Source organism: Pinus tabuliformis, chromosome 5_2 (assembly GCF_031772625.1).
Source record: "Pinus tabuliformis cultivar Carrire ecotype Pingquan chromosome 5_2, CPIR1, whole genome shotgun sequence".
Classification (NCBI taxonomy): Eukaryota; Viridiplantae; Streptophyta; class Pinopsida; order Pinales; family Pinaceae; genus Pinus; species Pinus tabuliformis.
The window spans coordinates 74,703,324-74,722,264 of record NC_142306.1 but is presented as its reverse complement, the minus strand read 5'-3'; the positions used below and the strand labels follow the sequence as shown (position 1 = coordinate 74,722,264).

General features: G+C 34.0%; 1 protein-coding gene across 2 annotated transcripts; it reads right to left on the bottom strand.

Moving 5' to 3' along the window:
• Nucleotides 1-2,988: 2,988 nt before the first annotated feature.
• Nucleotides 2,989-8,933, bottom strand: LOC149157612 (protein kinase STUNTED-like). Of its 2 annotated transcripts, XM_089435916.1 has the most exons (12): nt 7,626-8,933; nt 7,034-7,131; nt 6,600-6,715; nt 6,358-6,473; nt 5,326-6,189; nt 4,946-5,194; nt 4,685-4,845; nt 4,466-4,545; nt 4,235-4,382; nt 3,986-4,135; nt 3,498-3,778; nt 2,989-3,397 (listed from the first exon to the last, which is right to left on the bottom strand). In XM_089435916.1, exons 1-12 carry the CDS (start codon nt 7,771-7,773, stop codon nt 3,358-3,360), a joined length of 2,451 nt encoding a protein of 816 aa, XP_089292042.1. In that variant the 5' UTR covers nt 7,774-8,933; the 3' UTR covers nt 2,989-3,357. The 2 variants fall into 2 exon arrangements, with proteins under 2 accessions (XP_089292042.1, XP_089292043.1); XM_089435917.1 differs by having other exon boundaries at nt 2,989-3,778.
• Between the last annotated feature and the right edge of the window lie 10,008 nt (nt 8,934-18,941).

Below are 18,941 nucleotides of genomic sequence, written 5' to 3'. Positions count from 1 at the left end.
AAGAATGCATGACCTATCACACTGTTTGAGTGAGACAAGGTACTTTTCTAGGATAAATCTAAAAGGTGGGTATGAATAAATCCATATAAAAGAGAGCATTGAGTGGAAAACTCCCCTCAAGACAAAGGAACTACATGAATTGTTGGCTACACCACTCTATTCACAAGGACATCTAGTACCCATGTGAAATTAAATATGGATATATTGAAACCTTCATTGGGATAATTTGTTGTCATTTATCTCAATGACATAGCAATTTTTTATAGGACAAGATTGGAGGATATGATGCACACAAGGCAAGTGTTACAATAGCTAAGAAGATAGGATATTATGAATAAATTTGAAGTGTTGTTTGCTTTTGTAGTTATAGTTAGCGTACTTGAGATTTGTAATATCCCAAGAAGCATTGAAAATGGATTCAAAAAAGGTCAAAGCAAGTGCAAAGTGGCTTACACCAAGAATACATTTGAGGTAAGAAGTTTATGGGATGGAAATATTTTACAAGAAATTTATTAGATACTTTAGTGGGATTTTTGCCTCACTATAAACGTGCATAAAGAAAAGGATTTTACAATGGACAATTGCAACCCTAAATACTTTGAATGGTTGGAAGGGAAAAATCAACGAATATTAGCACTACTCAATGTTAACAAAGTATTCTAGGTGGATTGCAATGTGAGAGGATAAGCAATTGGAGTAGTTTTAGTTAAGAAGGTAAACCTATTAACTTCTCCAGTGTAAATTTCAATGGCACTAAAAGGAAATATCCATTTTTGGATGAAGAATTTACAATATGACATAAAAGAAATGGAAGCACTAGGTTTTCTATACATTGACCACCCGTCATTGTAATGTACAAAAAGTCAAGAATATACGAGTCAAAAAGAATTAAGGTGTGTAGAATTTTGACAGAGTGATTCATTTGTTTTGAGGAATATGTTAAGAAAGTCTAACAAAGTTGTAGATACCTTGAGTAGTTTCCCATAGGACCCTACATGATGTTATTTTGAAGAATTGTAAGGTTACATGTGTTTCCTAGTAGTATAATTTTTTATACAAACAATTAATTCATAAACCATGTTCTTTTAAACTTACACAAAAAGTTGGGAACAAGGTTACAATTCAATTTGACATACTATCTACAACTTCCTAGTCAAACAAAGGTTGCAAGTAGCCCAATATGGATAACTTGCTAAGATTTTTTTTTATGTATCATCTACAATTTCATGGTGAAGCAAAGGTTCTAAGCAGCCCAATATGGATAACTTGCTAAGATCTTTTGTTGGAGAGAAACCAAAACAACGGATAAAACACATTTTCAGAAATGCTCAAATCATTTATAGCAAGTTCCTTAGTGAGGTGATAGAATTGCTTAAGTCACTAACAAAGAATAAGATGAGTGGAGACACTTTCACACAATTCAACAATGGCTACAAAAGAATATGAAATATAAAAAGAGTGCAAATGAGAACTAAAGTTAATTTGGTTCTTGTTTTTGAGGAAAGAGGAATCTCTAACATGGTGAATATGAAAAATATTGGACCATGCAAAGTTTTTAAGAAATCTAAAATAATATTTATCAATTTGAATTGCCAAATGATGATTTGGACAAATATTTGATGTTTTAGATGAAGGCATGAAAATGGAAGATGAAGATGTTATAGATTGGAAAACACAATCCCTGCAAACTAAAAGAGAAAACTGAGGAAATTATACAAGAGTGACTAGTAAACTGAACTCACATCAAAAAGGACATCCACATCACCCACATCACCAATTTCCCAAACACCAATAGTACTTCCTAACATTCAACAAATGTTAGAGTTGTGATGATGTGCACCCATAGACATGATGAAAAATGATCAGCAACCCTAGAAAGTTTAAGAAAATATAAGGCCTATGAAGGCCATCAACATTCATTGAAGAGGAGGTGTTCATTTCTCTATTTTTATTTTTCTCCTTTTAAGTAGATTTCCCTCTTTTTGGTGGAAAAGTTATCATTAAACCCTTCCAACCACCTGGGATACACTCAATTGGTTGTTCATTTATCCATTGAATTATCTATCTACTGTAGGAGTAGGCTTCCAGGTATTAATTTGCAATTGTTTGATTGAAAAGGGCTATGTTGTTAAACAATCTTAGCTTGAATATTTGGTGAACAATTAGTTTCTGTCACTGCATAGGTTCAAGTCTCCAAATACATGTTGTAAATGGCTTGTTTGTGACATTTATAAAAGTTACTGATTTTCCAAAAACTTACTGATTTTCCAAATACATATTGTAATGATAACCCATATTTAAAAGTTACTGATTTTCCAGAAATTGTAATGATAACCAATATTTAAAAGTTACTGATTTTCCAGAAATCCTCATTCAGAAGTTACTGATTTTCTAAAAGCTTTCATTCCCGTTAAAAAAAACAACTATGTTCACCGTCCAACATCAACGGCTGAATACTCTGTTTTATTAAATACCTCGTGCTTTGTTGCGGGATCTCCTTATTCCTGCAGCACGCGCCAATCATTCATGTATGTTGACCACGAGAGTTTTGTGTATGCAATATTCATTTTTTTCTTCGCAAGGTTTCATCTTTTCGGCGAGAGTTGGGTGGTTGAACCTTTTTTTCGCAGTTTTTTTCGTTTGATATGCATTCAGTTTCCATGTGTGAAGGAGATTCTTTGTCCCGCATATAAGAGATTTATATTCGGAAAATTATAAGAGATTTACATACAATGATTTGATGTACAATTAGATGATAGAAATTTTTTTGTAAGTTTTTTTGTCACTATTCCTTAAATATGTTAATTTTTTTTTGGGTACAAAACCTTGTTTGTTTCAATAAACAGAGAAAACCCTTTTTTTTTATAGGAAGACATTATCAATTTGTATTCACAAGGAAAACATAATTTGATTGGGTTAATCCCATCAGTAAAAAATTATCGATAGAGCCATTCATCAATCAATCAATGGGAAGGTACAGATTTCAAATCTCTTAAAATCTAAAGGATTGATTATTTATTTAGCCAAACAATGTCACATTGTGGCATTCAAGCATATAATCAACAACAATGATTACAATGGCTTTGGCCAGTTCCACAACTAGGGTTGGTTGTTTGTTTGTCAGCTCCACTCTCTTACACGTACATCTACAAATAAGATAGGCAAGGCAAGGGCGGCTGCAAAAACAATGGCCACACAATCTTCAGGCCAGTTCACCTCTCGCCTACCTATTTATTTTACCAAACACACACCCCACTTCAATCTTTTTGCACATAATGAAAAAGCCTCTCTATACTCTCTACTTGAATCCTTCCATCAACAAGATCTGTCTATGTACAGTTACCCCTTTGCGTTTTTTCAGACACAACCAACAGTAGTTGCAGAAGTATTAGTAAACCTGCAAAGAAAGAAAAAGGGGTTTGTACTGTCATCATTATTAAAGGGGGTTTGGACTGTTATCATTATTCATTCATTCAAAGCTGGAGGAGCGACTGTACCGCCCGCCTAGATAGGCTTCCAAGCATTTGTTGGAGTTCAGAACATGCACGTTCTGGTCAGCACTGTCAAATGACTCCACATCGTCATCCACCCCAAGCATTGCAAGAGTTAAATGATTGCGGAGATCAGACATCTCATAATTTCCCCCTCCATCTTCTTCATCGTTTGTTGCATCTGCATGATCATTATCAGTGTCCGTGTGTTGGGGGATACTCGTACTCAATTGAGGCCATGTCCACTGAGTTAGATCATCTACCTCACCTCGCAGCAGTTTTAAAATCTGTCAAACAAGATCTAATAATAAGCCTCATATGCCTATAGTGAGTTCATTAAACCAGCCTTGTATGCAAACATCAAACTGCCCTGCCTCCCCACAAACATAACAAGACTAGTAACATTACATATCAGAAAATTCCATCACACCTCCCCAAATTCCTTTCCCCCCAGTTCAGTAGCTTTTGCAAAATGTAGAGAGAGATAAAGATACCTGACTCATCCAAGGCCGAAGCCGAGATGCTTGCCTTAAACAAAGGGCAGCAGCATGCATCATCCTCTGCATCCCACATTCATCATACGCACCTTCCAGACTTGGATCAACGAGTTCCTTCATAGATCCATTCTCAAGTAATGGCCTTGCCTGAATTTCAAAATACCAAAGACATAAAAGACATGAGATCCAAGTACTTAGAAATACAAGCTCCACTGTATTCCTAATACATAGAAAATCAAGCTTTACCCATGTCACCAGGCTCTCTTGGCAATTCGGAATCTTAGTATCAATTGGCTTTCTTCCAGTTATCAGCTCTAGAAGAACCACCCCAAATGAGTATACATCTGTCTTCTGATTAACTTTGCCATACATGAAATATTCTGGAGCCAGATACCTGTAGAATTGATAATATTAACTTCAGACTGCTTTACAATTATTTGAGTAATCTGGTGAGAATAAAAACATAATGTTACATACCCAAATGTTCCTACAACATCATTGCAGATTATGTGTGATGTTGTTGTTGAGGCCCATTTGGCTAGCCCAAAATCTGATAACTATTGACAATTTCCATAGGTTAGCCCAGCTTGTGCTTATAAATTTCCACAGTAGCAGCAATGATACCTAAGCTTTCAAATGATGCAAGGATAAAATCCATTAATAATACAAAGCTGCTACTTGCAAGCATTCGTATACCTGGGGTTCAAAGTCGTCAAAAAGAAGAATATTGGAAGATTTTACATCCCTGTGAATGACAGGCCTGTTACAACCATCATGCAAGTAATCTAATGCTTCAGCAACTCCAACGGCCACTTTCAATCTTTCATTCCATGGAATCACCGGTTTACCCTTTTCCGCTGGTAATGTACAGAATGTGAGTATCAAAGCTTATTTCTAAGAAAGAAAAATTGCCCTACAAAACCAGTGAGATTGACTTCGATAGGCCAAACTACATACCGTGAAGGTTCTCCTCAAGGTTCCCTCTTGATACAAAGTTATAGACAAGAAGACGTTCCTCGCCATATATACAGTAACCAATTAGGACAATAATATTCTTGTGCTGCAAGGATGTAATAATCTCAACTTCTGAGAGTAGCTCTTCTTCTGCTTCTGGAGAAAAATTCAAGAGTTTTACTGCCACTGATTGTCCATCAGGAAGAACACCTCGGTAAACTCTACTACAGCCTCCTTTTCCAACAAGATTTCCTGTAAGACAAGAATTTGGGGGGAGGTGGGGGGGAATAATTTAATATTGAAATGGTCTAGGGGTATAGAAAACACATCAAAAGAACAGGAAAATAACTACATTAAGAGAAAATAAGGATTAAAAACGCAACCTTCAGAGAACTTTAAGGTTGCCAATTCCAACACATCATATGTGAACTGCTTGCATGTTTTACTTTGGAGAAGACATTTTAACCTCTCTGTCAAGGAGTTTTCTTTCTGTCTTCCGGCAATGTGACCCGAAGCCATCAATGATGACTCTCTTGAATTCATTTGCATTAAGTTTCCGATTTCACCACCTATCATAGAACTCTCATCAGTAATCTCTGCTTTTGCTCCTTTCACTTGTTCATGCCTATCGGGCAAATGTAGTGCCCACTCAACCACGGACATTTTTCGGGCTTCAGTTTGAGAACTTGGAGTATTTACCTTTGAAATAGCCCTGTGCAAGAGTGGCCATCCAGGAGATGATTCTGCCTTGAATTCTTCAGATTCAGCCTTGAATTCTGGTTCTGAAGTAACCCGCTTATGTTCAACTTTTGTAGGAAACATAAAAGAGCCTCTCTCATCTTGTCCCGGTGAGATCTGGCCTGAGATATCAGAAAATGACTGAAAAGAATCAGCTGAAGATATTCCCCCTGAATCATAATTTTCTGATTCAGGATCACGCTTCCCTTTGCCATCAATATGTTTTAAAAATGCAACAAACGGCCCGTGCGTAAAGCAAGACCTAACAGCATACATTTCAGAGGATTTGTCTTTGTTCTGGTTGAGTACACTCATGGGTGATGCTGCATGCGCACTGCAATCCGATTTCATATCAGGTACAGTATCTTGGTTAAGACTATCACTAGAAGATGATGTCGAGTCTAAAAGACCTTCAGTGATAGATAGAGAATTTTGCAGAACCTTGCAAGCTGAACCGCTCGATTTCCATTTTATACCTTGCAAAACCCCTATCACAGCACCATTGGTTCCTGGAACTCATGGAACACAATACAAAGTCAGGATGTTAGGAATATAAATTTACCATACAGTACAGCATATGTAACTCCGCCTAATCAATAGAATCCGTGCTTTCTCAGTTCAAAATAATCTACAGAGGCAACTGATCATTCTTAAAATTGTATGAGTAGAACAAAAACCTGAGACAGGTAATGATCCATTCTTCTGAAAGGCAACCTTCCCATGATCAATAACCACTACAGAGGAATTAGACGGTAATCGTTGTGCACAGTACTTAGCCAACGATATTGGTGACCTGAAATATACACCACATTCATGTAAAATTCAATTCTCAAAATCTGCAACTCGAATTCATTCAATTCTCCAAATCTACAACTCGAATTCATTCAATTCTCAAAACTGATGGTCTGATATATCGTACACTAGAGCATTCTTCTTGCTTGTTCCCAAAATCAGCTGTGAGGCCTCTCGAAGCTTCGTTTCTTCCAGCAATACCTTTCTTACTGGACCATGAGAAATCTTGACTTCAAGATCTACCTGTGAAATGAACATATAAAATTCTATTTTACATTAAAGAATAAAATGGCCTCATATTCAATTTCTGCAGTGTATCATATCATTTAGAGGGAAATCATAGAGGTGTGGGCGAGATGAATTTTAAGTCAATTAGAATGCAGAATTTTTGGATCTTTTAAGACATGTTTTTCTTCAACAGGCCAATTGCGATTAGCTTTACTACATTACATTTGCAGGTCCTTGTTCATACTGCTTTTGAAAGAACTTGACCTGAGAGTGGCATTCTATTTAATGAACGAGAAGCATGCCGCTATAAAAGTATAGTAGCGACAAAATTACTTGTTTCAAGTTGCAAAATCCCTGATACACTCCGATCACTGCATCAAGGGCGCTGGCCAACTGAGTATCAGTCTTCTTTTGCTCCTTGGAGGACACCCCTGTAAAAGAATACACAATGCATGTTTCAGATCCCTTGTTTTGTCGCTCTAAAAGATCTGCAGTCGAAAAGTAGAGACAAAAAACCAACTGAGACAATTAGTAAAGGGAATGGAAGAACTGTGGAGTGGTTCAGTATGTTAAAAGCAAATAGGAGAAGCTTGTCCCAGAGCATCAAATACTGGTAAGTCTCTTTTGGGAAGGGATCCAGAATCCTCTTGATTGGATCTGCTAAGTGCACAGTTCCTGTGAATCTTGTAGGAAATACCATGTCACATGTATTGAGGTGTATCCCCAATAACTACTTTTTATGATAAGTCCTAATCCAACAAAACTATTTTGCAACCCAGTTTTCTGCTTCCCTACTAAAATGTTTAAAAAGCATTTGATAAAACCCATTGCCTGAACTGTATACACCATTGATAGAAGTTTATTACGAAGATTCGAGCTATACAGTAATCAGATATCTGAATGCAGAAATTCAAGGAATTCTCACCTGAAATATCAGAAGAGCTAGCAACAACATGAAGAGCAACGACATGATCTCCAGGACGAGCCAACTTCACAAGAGTCCATGTCAACACCTCCCTGCTAGCGGTAGCCAGCTTCACACCTACAACTAATGTCTTCACTCTCTTCTTCATGCTTCCAGATTCCTTCTCTCACACCTATGCTTCCCTGAAACAAACTTCAACCCCCAACAAACTAACATATAAAAATAGCCTGAATCAGCTCGGAAGTCTGCGTCATCATAATGATCAAAATAAAGTAACGCCCCAAAACTCTCCACAGACTCTCATTGCCGATCTCAGAGGTCCAGCATCATGCCCATTTTCAGAAACCTCTCTGCAATCCTTTCCACTCTAATTGTGCTCTGATCTGACAGTGAATAGGATATTCATAAAAAGGTATTCTGCTGTACTAGAAGTATGAACAGGGGATTCAATCCTCCAGACAATGTGCAGATTGCTCCACTCACCATGCAATGAATTTCCCTTATGATCTATTGGAGCATCCCAATAAACATAATACCTTCTGCAATCAAACCAGATTTTCTTTAAAAACCAAAAAAATCCCAATTAACAGATTTGCCTCCACAAGGCCAAACACCCCTAAACCTAACTAGCAAATTCCCTTCGTGTCACGGCTCTTCCCCAAGCCTCAATTTCGGAAGCTTCTTCAGCATCCAACTCGATTCTGTCAACAAAACAACTTCTTCCCCTATAAAATATCGATTTCTCTCCCTGTCACACTCACCAACTCTACAAAATCCGCCCAACCCTTGATCAAAATATAATATGATACTAGATTTTTTGTTGTGTCTTCTCGTCTACCAATTATCTGGCACTCTGACAAGAACCTTTCGCTTCCCTCTTTCTCTTCAAATTCCTTGTTAAGAAATATAAAAATGTGTCCCAACTTTTTACAGAATCCACCCGCTCTCTAACCGTAAGTGTATGTGACTGTTACACTAGTACTGGTTTTCAGTTTTGCTCAGATAAAGATAAGCATTCATATATAATAATGCTCTCCCACAAACTCTCTACCCGGTGTTCCCAACCCTGCGAATATACCCGCGAAAATCTCACCTGGTTTCCCCGCGAAATTCGAATCAATAAATGATTCGTAATTCAGTTCACTGTCCTGCAACGCCACCGGATAATTGACAAATTTCAGAACCTCAGGCTCCCTGTAATTTTAATCCGGAACTGATTTTTCACTTCAATTTCTGTAATTATAGATGCGAATAATTTATTTCTCTTCCCAATTAATTACATCATCCGCACACACGTTGCAGCCCGGCATCTCATTCCCGCTGCATGTTCGGCCTTTCTTTCTTTTGTCCGCAGTGTGACGGAGCCCGTTAGTCTGCCGTCAAACATGACGGCAATGACGGGTGAAGCACATGTACATTGTACAACAGTTATGGAGCACGTAAGTGACGTGGACTTGCCGACAGTTCTTATAGGTCCATCGGGGTTCTTAAAAGGTTGTGACCCCAAATCTTAGGTCTTTTGAGTGCACAGGAGAACGGGATTTTTTTATAATCGACCAGTTGACGTGGCTGCAGATCCGACCAGAGAGGTCGTTGGGATCAGAATGAATCAAAAATAATTGGAGTTGTCTATAATGCGACTTTTTGAGATTCTGGTGACGGAATCTGGCGGAAGAAATTGAGATGAAATCATGATTTGTTGCAGTTAAAATGGTTTTTTAACTGCATATTCGGATTCAGCACCCTGAAAAACCCCTGGGACGCTTTCATTGTGCAGAAACTAGTTATCAAACTTCGATTTCAATAAATTACTGCCGGATTTTCACCGGAAAAAATCGCCGGAAAAACTTTCAAAAAGTCGCGTTAAAGACTACGTCAAAATAATTTATTGATTATCTAAAAAGTAATCATTTTGACTGACTGCGATTTTAATCAAGGACACAACAATAAATGGTGCACATGAATTCCTTCTCTGCGCAAAGCCCCCGGCCCACGCCATGGGCCTCCCAATGTTTGTCATGTGGCACTAGCTGAAACTCATGTATTTTTCCAAAGCTTTGTTTAAACATTTTAGCTGGAAACCAATAGAAATTTATTTGGATATTAATGGTTTTTAAAGGCGTTGAATCTATTTTTGTTATTAAAAAATATTTTAAATATTCTGTAATTAGAATTTTTTAAAAATTTTCTCACCCTAGCGAAATCGTGTGGTATCTTTAGACAACGCATTTTTGCCATTGAGGAGAGATGTCGATAGGCAAAAATATTAATACAAATAATTTGCGTAAGCTTTGTCATCTTCGTCAAAAAAAAAATTAATAATACTCGAGTAATTGAATGAACAACTATTTACCTTTTTATTATTATCTTATTTACCTTTTTATTATTATCTTTTGAGATTGACATATTAACTAGTACTTATAAGAAAACAACACGTCACAGAGTATTTAGTATTATAACTATCAACAACATTACAATATTTTACCGTTTTGTTTGGAAAGATATTGTTTGATTCGACTCAAAATATAAATAGTACTAAGGTATAGGTAGTTATATACACACATTTCAAGGCATCTTGACCCGACATTTAAGTAAAGTTATATTAAAATATATCGTGCTTTTCCCTTCAACTTTATGTCAAATTTTAAATTAATTACAATAAATTAATATTATAGTCATTCATGTTTAACATTTATTACTTTCAGAGTTTAGGCTTATATAACATATCGTCCTTTTCCCTTCAATTTTATGTCAAATTTTAAAATTCTTTAGAATGTTAATTATAATAAATTAATATTTTAAAATTACAGTAATTCAGGTTTAATATTTATTTTTAAATTAATATTAATTAAAATTATAGTGATTCAGGTTTAATATTTATTTATTTTTAGAATTTAGGTTTATGTGAGATAGGCATAATTTTAGGTTTTTGTGAAATGAAAAATTTTGATATAATCTTTTTGGATCTTTATATTATGTTTTTAAATTAATATTTTGAACTAGTAAATGTGGTTCATTATTAAAATACTATGATTTTGTGGTTTAAATTGTATATGTGGAAGTTTCATATCAAAATTTATCCACTTATTAATAACCTCCACTAAATTATATGGAAGTTTCATATCAAACTTATTAATAGTCTCACTAAACTAAAACCGTACTGTTTTTTAATTTCTCATTAATATTTAAAAGTAATTAAATTAATTATATGATATTTAGATAGGTTTAATTTTATTTTTTTTTAATTTGATTTTTTTTAATGTTTCTTAACATATTTCCCAGTTTTAGTTGATTTTTTGTGTGGAAATGATATAAATGTTAAGTTACAATTTTTTGTAAATTTTATTATAATTTATAAGTTAAATAATGTTATTATTTAATTCCAGTAATATTGTAATATTAATGCTCGTGGCTACACAATTTTAATTAATTATAATCACTGCACCACTTTTGGCTTCATCCATTACATTGGCCACAACTATGGAATTGGGTTTGAACTTCTTTGTTCCACATGAAGATGTATTTTAACATTTATTCATACAATATCTTTAGCCAACATATAAAGTATTAACAACAATGTTTAGAATGTTAATCATAATCTCAAAAGCATTCATTTATTCTCACACTACATATTCTAAATTGGTTCATACATGGCAAAGTTTAGAAGTGCCAGTTAGTTAAGATATTAATTATATGATATTTTGATATGTTTAATTTTTTATTTTATTTTTATCTGATTTTTTTTTATGTTACTTAACATATTTCACCATCTTAATCGATTTTTTGTGGATATGATATAAATGTTAAGTTACAATTTTTTTTCAAATTTTATTATAATTTATAAGTTAAGTAATGTTATTGTTTAATTTAATATTAATTCAAGTAATATTGTAATATTAAGGTTCGTCTCTACAACTTTAATGGATATGTAATTGTTTGTCGTTATAATTAGCGTGTAATCATTGCACCACTTTTGGCTTCATCCATTACATTGTCCACAGCTATGGAATTGGGCTTAAACTTCTTTGTTCCACATGAGGGTGTATTCAACATATATTCATGCAATATCTTTAGCCAACATATAAAGTATTAGCAACAGTGTTTAGAATGTTAATCATAATCTCAAAAGCATTCATTTTTATTCACACTACCTATTCTAAATTGGTTAATACAGGACAAAGTTTAGAAGTGCAAGATAGTTAAGAAAATAATAGTTGAAGTAACACAAATACTTATTATCTCCACCAAATAGTGAGGCCTATATGTGCAACCCTAATGACGTTGTAATACAACTACTCGCTTTACTAGTTTTGAATACTTTCACTCCAATCTAGATGTTATGGACTATGGAATATGAAGGGGTCTTGCTTTTACTTGGTTTGGCATTTGATCTCCATCAGAGTGATGGATCAATTTGGAACTACAAATGGTTATGAATTAATAGGTGTTGACTTTGGCTTCACTATTGGTGTTGTTTTCTCTACATTTCCAGTGCTAGTAATGCTTCTAGTGGTGTTAGTGAAGCTACCTTTATCTTTATGGGTGAAGTTACAACTATTTCAATCAATAGGGTAACACACTTACCTAAATATATGTAAGTAGGAAGGTTGTGTTGTTAATGCATATGGCTTTATCTTTAAGGTTGAAATATCTAACTCCTAGTAATGCCCCACACTTGCCCCTATAATATCTCTTACTTGAGTTCTAGAGAATACCATAGTCTAAGCGAAGAGGTGAATGTATAGCATACCATCCCTACTCCATTGCCCTGCGAGTCATGGCATTTTGTAGAAGTCATGGCCTATCAAGGCTACAACAAAGCTTTGTGTTTTTCTTTGCTTGTAAGAACATCTCTAGATTACTAAACCATAATTTATGAGGGTTACATAGTGAGGTAACAATGGATTGACTTAAACTACTTCCTCCATTGGCTAGAAGTCCATGGGCTTAAATAAATGAGGATAATAGCTCTTAAAGAGACTATCAAAATGGAAGTTATACATTATAAGATGGTGGCTTAAATGTTGCTTCCATTTTTTATTTAATTTCTTCTAATTTTTAGATGATTGTAGCATCTAAGAATGCAATTGTAACCTTGTTTTTCCTTCCTAGTTTTAATACACTACATGAGAAAGAGGTCACAAAGAAAGAGGTCACACATTATAATTCTATTATTTTATTTAACTCATTGTTCATAGCTAACCAATAAAGTAATAATTTGCTTCAAAATAATAGATTTTCAACTTCTTGTTTAATTGGGATTATGATAGATATATATGATCCTAGATAGATGTGAGAATTGAGAAGATTCAATTATAATCTTGCCGGCATAAGGAACTAAGCTGAGGAATTTTTTTATTTTTTTTTTAGCTTATTATTTTTATAAAGATGTTACTTACTTGACCAGTAAAGTAATAATTTGTTTTAAAATATAGATTTTCAACTTCTTATTTAATAATTGGGATGATAATATAGATACATGATTTTATATAGAGGTGAGGAATTGAGAAAATTATGTTATAATTGTGCATGTATAAGGAATTAGGTTTAGCGAGTAAATTTATTACTTTGATAAGTGTGGTTTATTTCAAAATAGAGCTTTCAAGATTTCTATTTTTTTAAATATAAAAAATTATATATGGTCTAGATTTAATGGTGTAAGAATATTTTTTGTCATATATATATATATGATCTAACAGATGAAATCAAAGGTTTCCAAACCATTTTGGTTTCCAACCTCTACTCCTATCTTGGCATTACAAATCCTTAGGGTTACAAATGACACATAAAAAATTAAGGTTGATTTCCACATCGCTAATTGACATGTGATATCTTAATATTAAGGTTGATCTTCACATCGTTAATTGATATGAAATTGTTTGTCGTTTTAATTGGTGTGTAATCATTGTACCAGTTTTGATTCATACATTGCATTGTCCACAATTATGGAATTGGTTTTGAACTCCTTTGTCACACATGCAGGTGCATTCAACTTGTATTAATGCAATATCTTTACCCAACATATAAAGTATTGGCAATAGTGTTTATAATGTTAATCATAGTCTCAAGAACAATTTTTTTTATTCAAACTACCTTTTCTAAATTGGTTAATGCATGACAAAGTTTAGAAGTGAAAGTTAGTTAAGAAATTAATAGTTGAAGTATTACAAATACTTAATATCTCCACTAAATAGTAGGGGATTAATGTGCAACCTAATGACGTTTCATATGGAACTAGAGTCATTGATGGTTGTAATGCACCTAATATGGCTTTACTAGTTTCAGATACTTTCACTCCAGTAGATGTTATGGACTATGGAATAGGAAGGGGTCTTGCTTTTACTTAGTTTAGAATTTGATCTTCATTGGAGTAATGGATCAATTTGGAACTACAAATGGTTATGAATAAATAGATATTAACCTTACCTTCATTATTGGTGTTGTTTTACTCTACATTTCTAGTGCTAGCAATACTTCTAGTGGTGTTAGTGTAGATATCTTTATCTTTATGGGTGAAGTTACAACTATCTCAATTAATATGGGAACACACCTACCTAAATTTAGGTAAGTAGGAAGGTTGTGTTGTTAATGCTTGTTGTTTTATCTTTGACGTTGAAGTATCTAGATCCCAGTAGTGCCCCACCCTTGCTCCTATAATATCTCTTACTTGAGTTCTAGAGAATACCATGGTCTAGGTGAAGAGGTGAAAATGTATAACATATCATCCCTATTTTATTAGTCTGCGGGTCATGGCATTTTGTAGAGGTCATGGCTTATCAAGGCTGCAAAAAGGCTCTATGTTTTTCTTTGCTTGTAAGAGCACCCCTACATCACTAAAACATTATGAGGGTTACACAACAAGGTAAAAATGGACTGATTTAAACTACTTCCTCCATTGGCTATAAGTCTATGGGCTCAAATAGATGAGGATAATAACTCGTGAAGAGGCTATCGAGATGGGAGGCATGTATTATAAGATGGTGGCTCAGATGTTGCTTCCATTTTTTATTTAATTGCTTCTAATTCTTAGATGGTTGTAGCATCTAAGAATGCAATTGTACCCTTCATTTTTCCTTCTTAGTTTTGGTACACTACAAGAAGCTAGAAGGATACTAAATGCATCTCCTATAAAAAATTAAGGATTCCAAAGAATACTCACCTCGCCAATTAGTGATCATGTAAAATCCTTTTTTTCATATGTTAATATTATAGAGCTATTCACACAAAATTTATCAATATTTTATCCAATAACACTAAAATTAATTATTTACATTATAAATCTTTTCTTATATCAAACCACAGATATTTAATATTTATAATTATCTTAATCTTAACTTTAAAACAGAACTTGTATTCAATTGTTTTCACATTCTTTTACTAAAAACACATTCAAGTATGATGAACTATTTATCTACTATTTGTATTTGTCTATAACGATCTCATTAAGTAATAAAGTGAAGTCACTGCACGAAGCAAGAGGTTACACACATTCTAATTCTATTCTTTTATTTAACTCGTTATTCATATAAAGATGCTAATTGACCAATAAGGGAATAGTTTTCTTCAAAATGATAGATTTTCAACTTCTTATTTAATAATTGGGATTATGATATAGATATATGATTTTAGATAGATGTAAGAAATTGAGAAATTCAAGTTATAATTGTGCATGTATAAGGAACTCAGGTTAGCAAGTAAATTTATTATTTTGATAAACGTGGTCTATTTCAGAATAGAGATTCCAGGATTTCCATTCTTTAAAATATAAAAAATTATGTATGGTCTAGATTTAATTGTATAAGAATATTCTTCATCATATATATGATCCAACAGATGAAATCAAGGGTTTCCGAACTATTTTCCCATTTCCGACCTCCACTCCTATTTTGGCGTTACAAATTCTTAGAATTACAAATGGTCCATAAGTATTTTTTCATTTGTGACCTCCACTCCTATCATAACATTACAATTATCAACGTTGCAAATAGCCATAACTAGGTCCAATAAGAAAATTTATATAGCTAAGTTGAATATATGTTTAAATGAACTATAAACAACTTGCTACATAAAAATTTAATAAATAACTAAATTTAAGTTAGATAACGCATAATTAAGTTCAAATCTTAAAATTGCTTCTCAACATCGATCTCTTTCTTACTTAATAATTTTATGCTTAAATAATTCCATATAAATTACTAAATAAATACTTAAAAATCATTTCTCTTTAAATAAATATAACTTTTGGAATCTCTACACATTAATATCAATAATCAATAAAAATCATTTTTATAATTAATTAATTAATCAATTAATATGAAATAATGGCTTGAATGGTTATTTACTAAATCAAAATTTTTAACCTAAGAACTCTAAATTTGATATATTATTATTATTTGCAGATTTCATATACAAACATACATATTGATATTATATTTCAATTGCTATTGCCATTGTAACATTGAGTTTGAGTTTTTCAATGGCATTTTAGGGCTTCATAAATGCTATCAAAATTGTTGTAGTTATATCGAGTTCTTTAATGGTATTTTATGGTTTTATGAATGCTATCATTGAAACGTCCAAACAACAAAGTCACAGTTCTATCCCAATTTACAATATCTCTAGTAAGTAGGGGCCATCCATTCAGTAGCTTATGTACGAGGTGTTCAGCTTATAGAGTTAATGTATGAGATATCAAATAGCAAGACGTTTAGACTTGTGTTTGGATTGGGTCTTACATCTATAGGAATTAAACCTTAGAATGTTCTTAAATTATAATAGTGTATCTATCTCTATGTACGAAAATAATCACAGTTGAATTGGAAATTGTGAGTGATGCAAATTTAGGTAGTATTAATTATGACCTAGTTAGGAAGAATGAAAGGTTTGAAGAAGGGGATCATGTTGAAACTATCTTGGACTTGACATAAGTATTTGCATTGCTCATGATTGATTGACTATAGGTGAGATTAGTATGGTTTTGAAAATAAAACAAGGCATTAACCATTTCGCAGGAATGAAAGACCAAGAATAAATATTGGCCAAGTTTTCTAGGAATTCTAGTAACCTGTATGACCATGGCTTTAAAGGTAGCAATAAAGCAAAGGTAACAATCATGGGATAAGGTAAGATGTGAATGGTTTTTTCTTATTTTAAAAAACACAAAAACAAAAAATATCAAAACGGAATAATTAATAATATAATGTGAATAGGTTTTTTTTTTAAACAAAAACCAAAAATATTAAAAGAGAATATCTAGCTAATTAATAATATTTCTAAATGTATTTGACTTCTTTAAAAAATCATTATATTTATAATTTTGAGATACATTTGTACATGGTTAACATTTTTTAATAATAAAAATTAAACTGATTTATAATTAACTATTATAAAAAAATTATTAAAAAAATGATTAAATGTTTAATATTTTCTTCATATAAAAATATTTTGAGCTATTTTTCATATCTTGTGCCATGAAAGTCAAGTTGGTTAATTTGATAGGTTTTATATTACATTTTCTATGGAATGAAAGATATATCATAAATAAGTATAAAGTTTTATATATTGTTATTAATATTTTTTTACAGAAACGGGTAGTGAATATATTAGAAACTTGGCCTTAATGCCAAAGAGCGGATTACAAAAGGTGAGTCTAAAACGATAAATGCTGAACAGTCTTGCAAGACCGTGATAATTATGTTTAGCTCACATCTCTTCTTAGCTGCAACTATGTGGTCAATTTCATATATTTTCCCAAGCTTGTGCGTACAAACAAACTGATTTAACAGAAAGCAACAAACATGACAATGTTCTAAATTAAGGAATTGGTTCCCATATTTCCTGTCCGCCTCTGAGCAGAGCACGAATTGGTTCCCATATTTCCTGTCCGCCTCTGAGCATAGCACCAACCGTAAGAAGGGATGCTTTGTTAGCTTCACTGTCTGCCTCCTTATTATTGGCTCTCAACACATGATAGAAATTTAAGTTCTGGAAAGAGTCACCAAGGTCTGCAATTCTGTGAATTAGCCTTGCTAGCCTTAGGTCCATTGGCTTAGAATGAGTCACCATAATGTTAATGATAACCTATCAGTCTCCAATAACGTTAACCTCCCTGATGTTCAACACTTTCAAAATCTTGAGTCCTTGAAAAAGAGCTAAAGCCTCTAATTGGATGCTGGAAGTGATGCCCAAAACCCAGGCAAAACTAAGGATCCTAAAAGCAGCTGGGTTTAATATAACTCCTCCAGCACCAGCTCTTCCAGGATTTCCCTTAGCAGCCCCATCAAAAAAGAGAGAGTGCCTCTAATGTTTTGCAATCCATCCCTGGAGCTCTTTTGTTGTAGCCCTTATTTTCCAAGCTTTTGGGAGGGAGATACTCTTTACCACTTTTTGGAACTGTAAGTCGAGAGAAGATCCCCAATTTTTATCTTGCTGGGTGAGATTTAAATCATCTTTGTGATCTTTCAGGCACTCTTTTAACTGGCATTTAATTTTAACTGTCACTAGCTTGACATCCTGCTCGCAGTTTCTGAAAATCCTTTTGTTTCGCTCAAGCCAGATCTGTCAGCAGGTAATTTTAGGGAGAATAATCCAAGCAGCTCTAATAATTTTGTTTTTTGGAGGAGGGCCAGGATACCTTTGCAGCCATTTGACAAAAAAATCAGCAGTGGAGGAAGGCAACTCAAAGCTGGAACTCAAAGTTTCTAGTAGCGTGGACCAGATCTACAAAGTAAAGGAGCATTCTAGCATCAAATGTGAGACGCTTTCCTGATTTACCTTGCAAAGTCTGCACCTTGAAGGGCCATGGAAGCCACGCTTCTGCAGATTATCGTCAGTCAAGATTTTGGAATGGCATAACAGCCAACTGAAGAAGTCAATTTTTGGCAAAGAGGGGTAATGCCATATCCCTTTCCATGGCTCTGGATTCATGGCCACATGGGGGCACTCGCATAGCTTGGCGTATCCCTGAGCAACGGAATAACCACCAGCTTGCACACCCCAACCTCTAGAATCCCTGCTTTGCATCCACAATGGAGCCAATCCGTGAAGCTTGGAGAGCAGTTCCTCGTGTTTTATAGACAAATCTGGGGGCGTTTCCAATTTCCAGCCAGCCCAACGTGAATCCTGCCAGGCTGAGATATCCCATAGGGAACGCATTCCAACATTGTTCATCCAACTGCACAACGCTTGGAGAGAGGGACAGTCTCCTAGCGACTCATTGTTCATAATTCTGTCTATCCAAAGGTTGATCCTTTTTCCATTGCCAGGGACCCAGTAGGCATGAGTATTTATAAGCGGACAAGCTTTTGAACAGAGCTT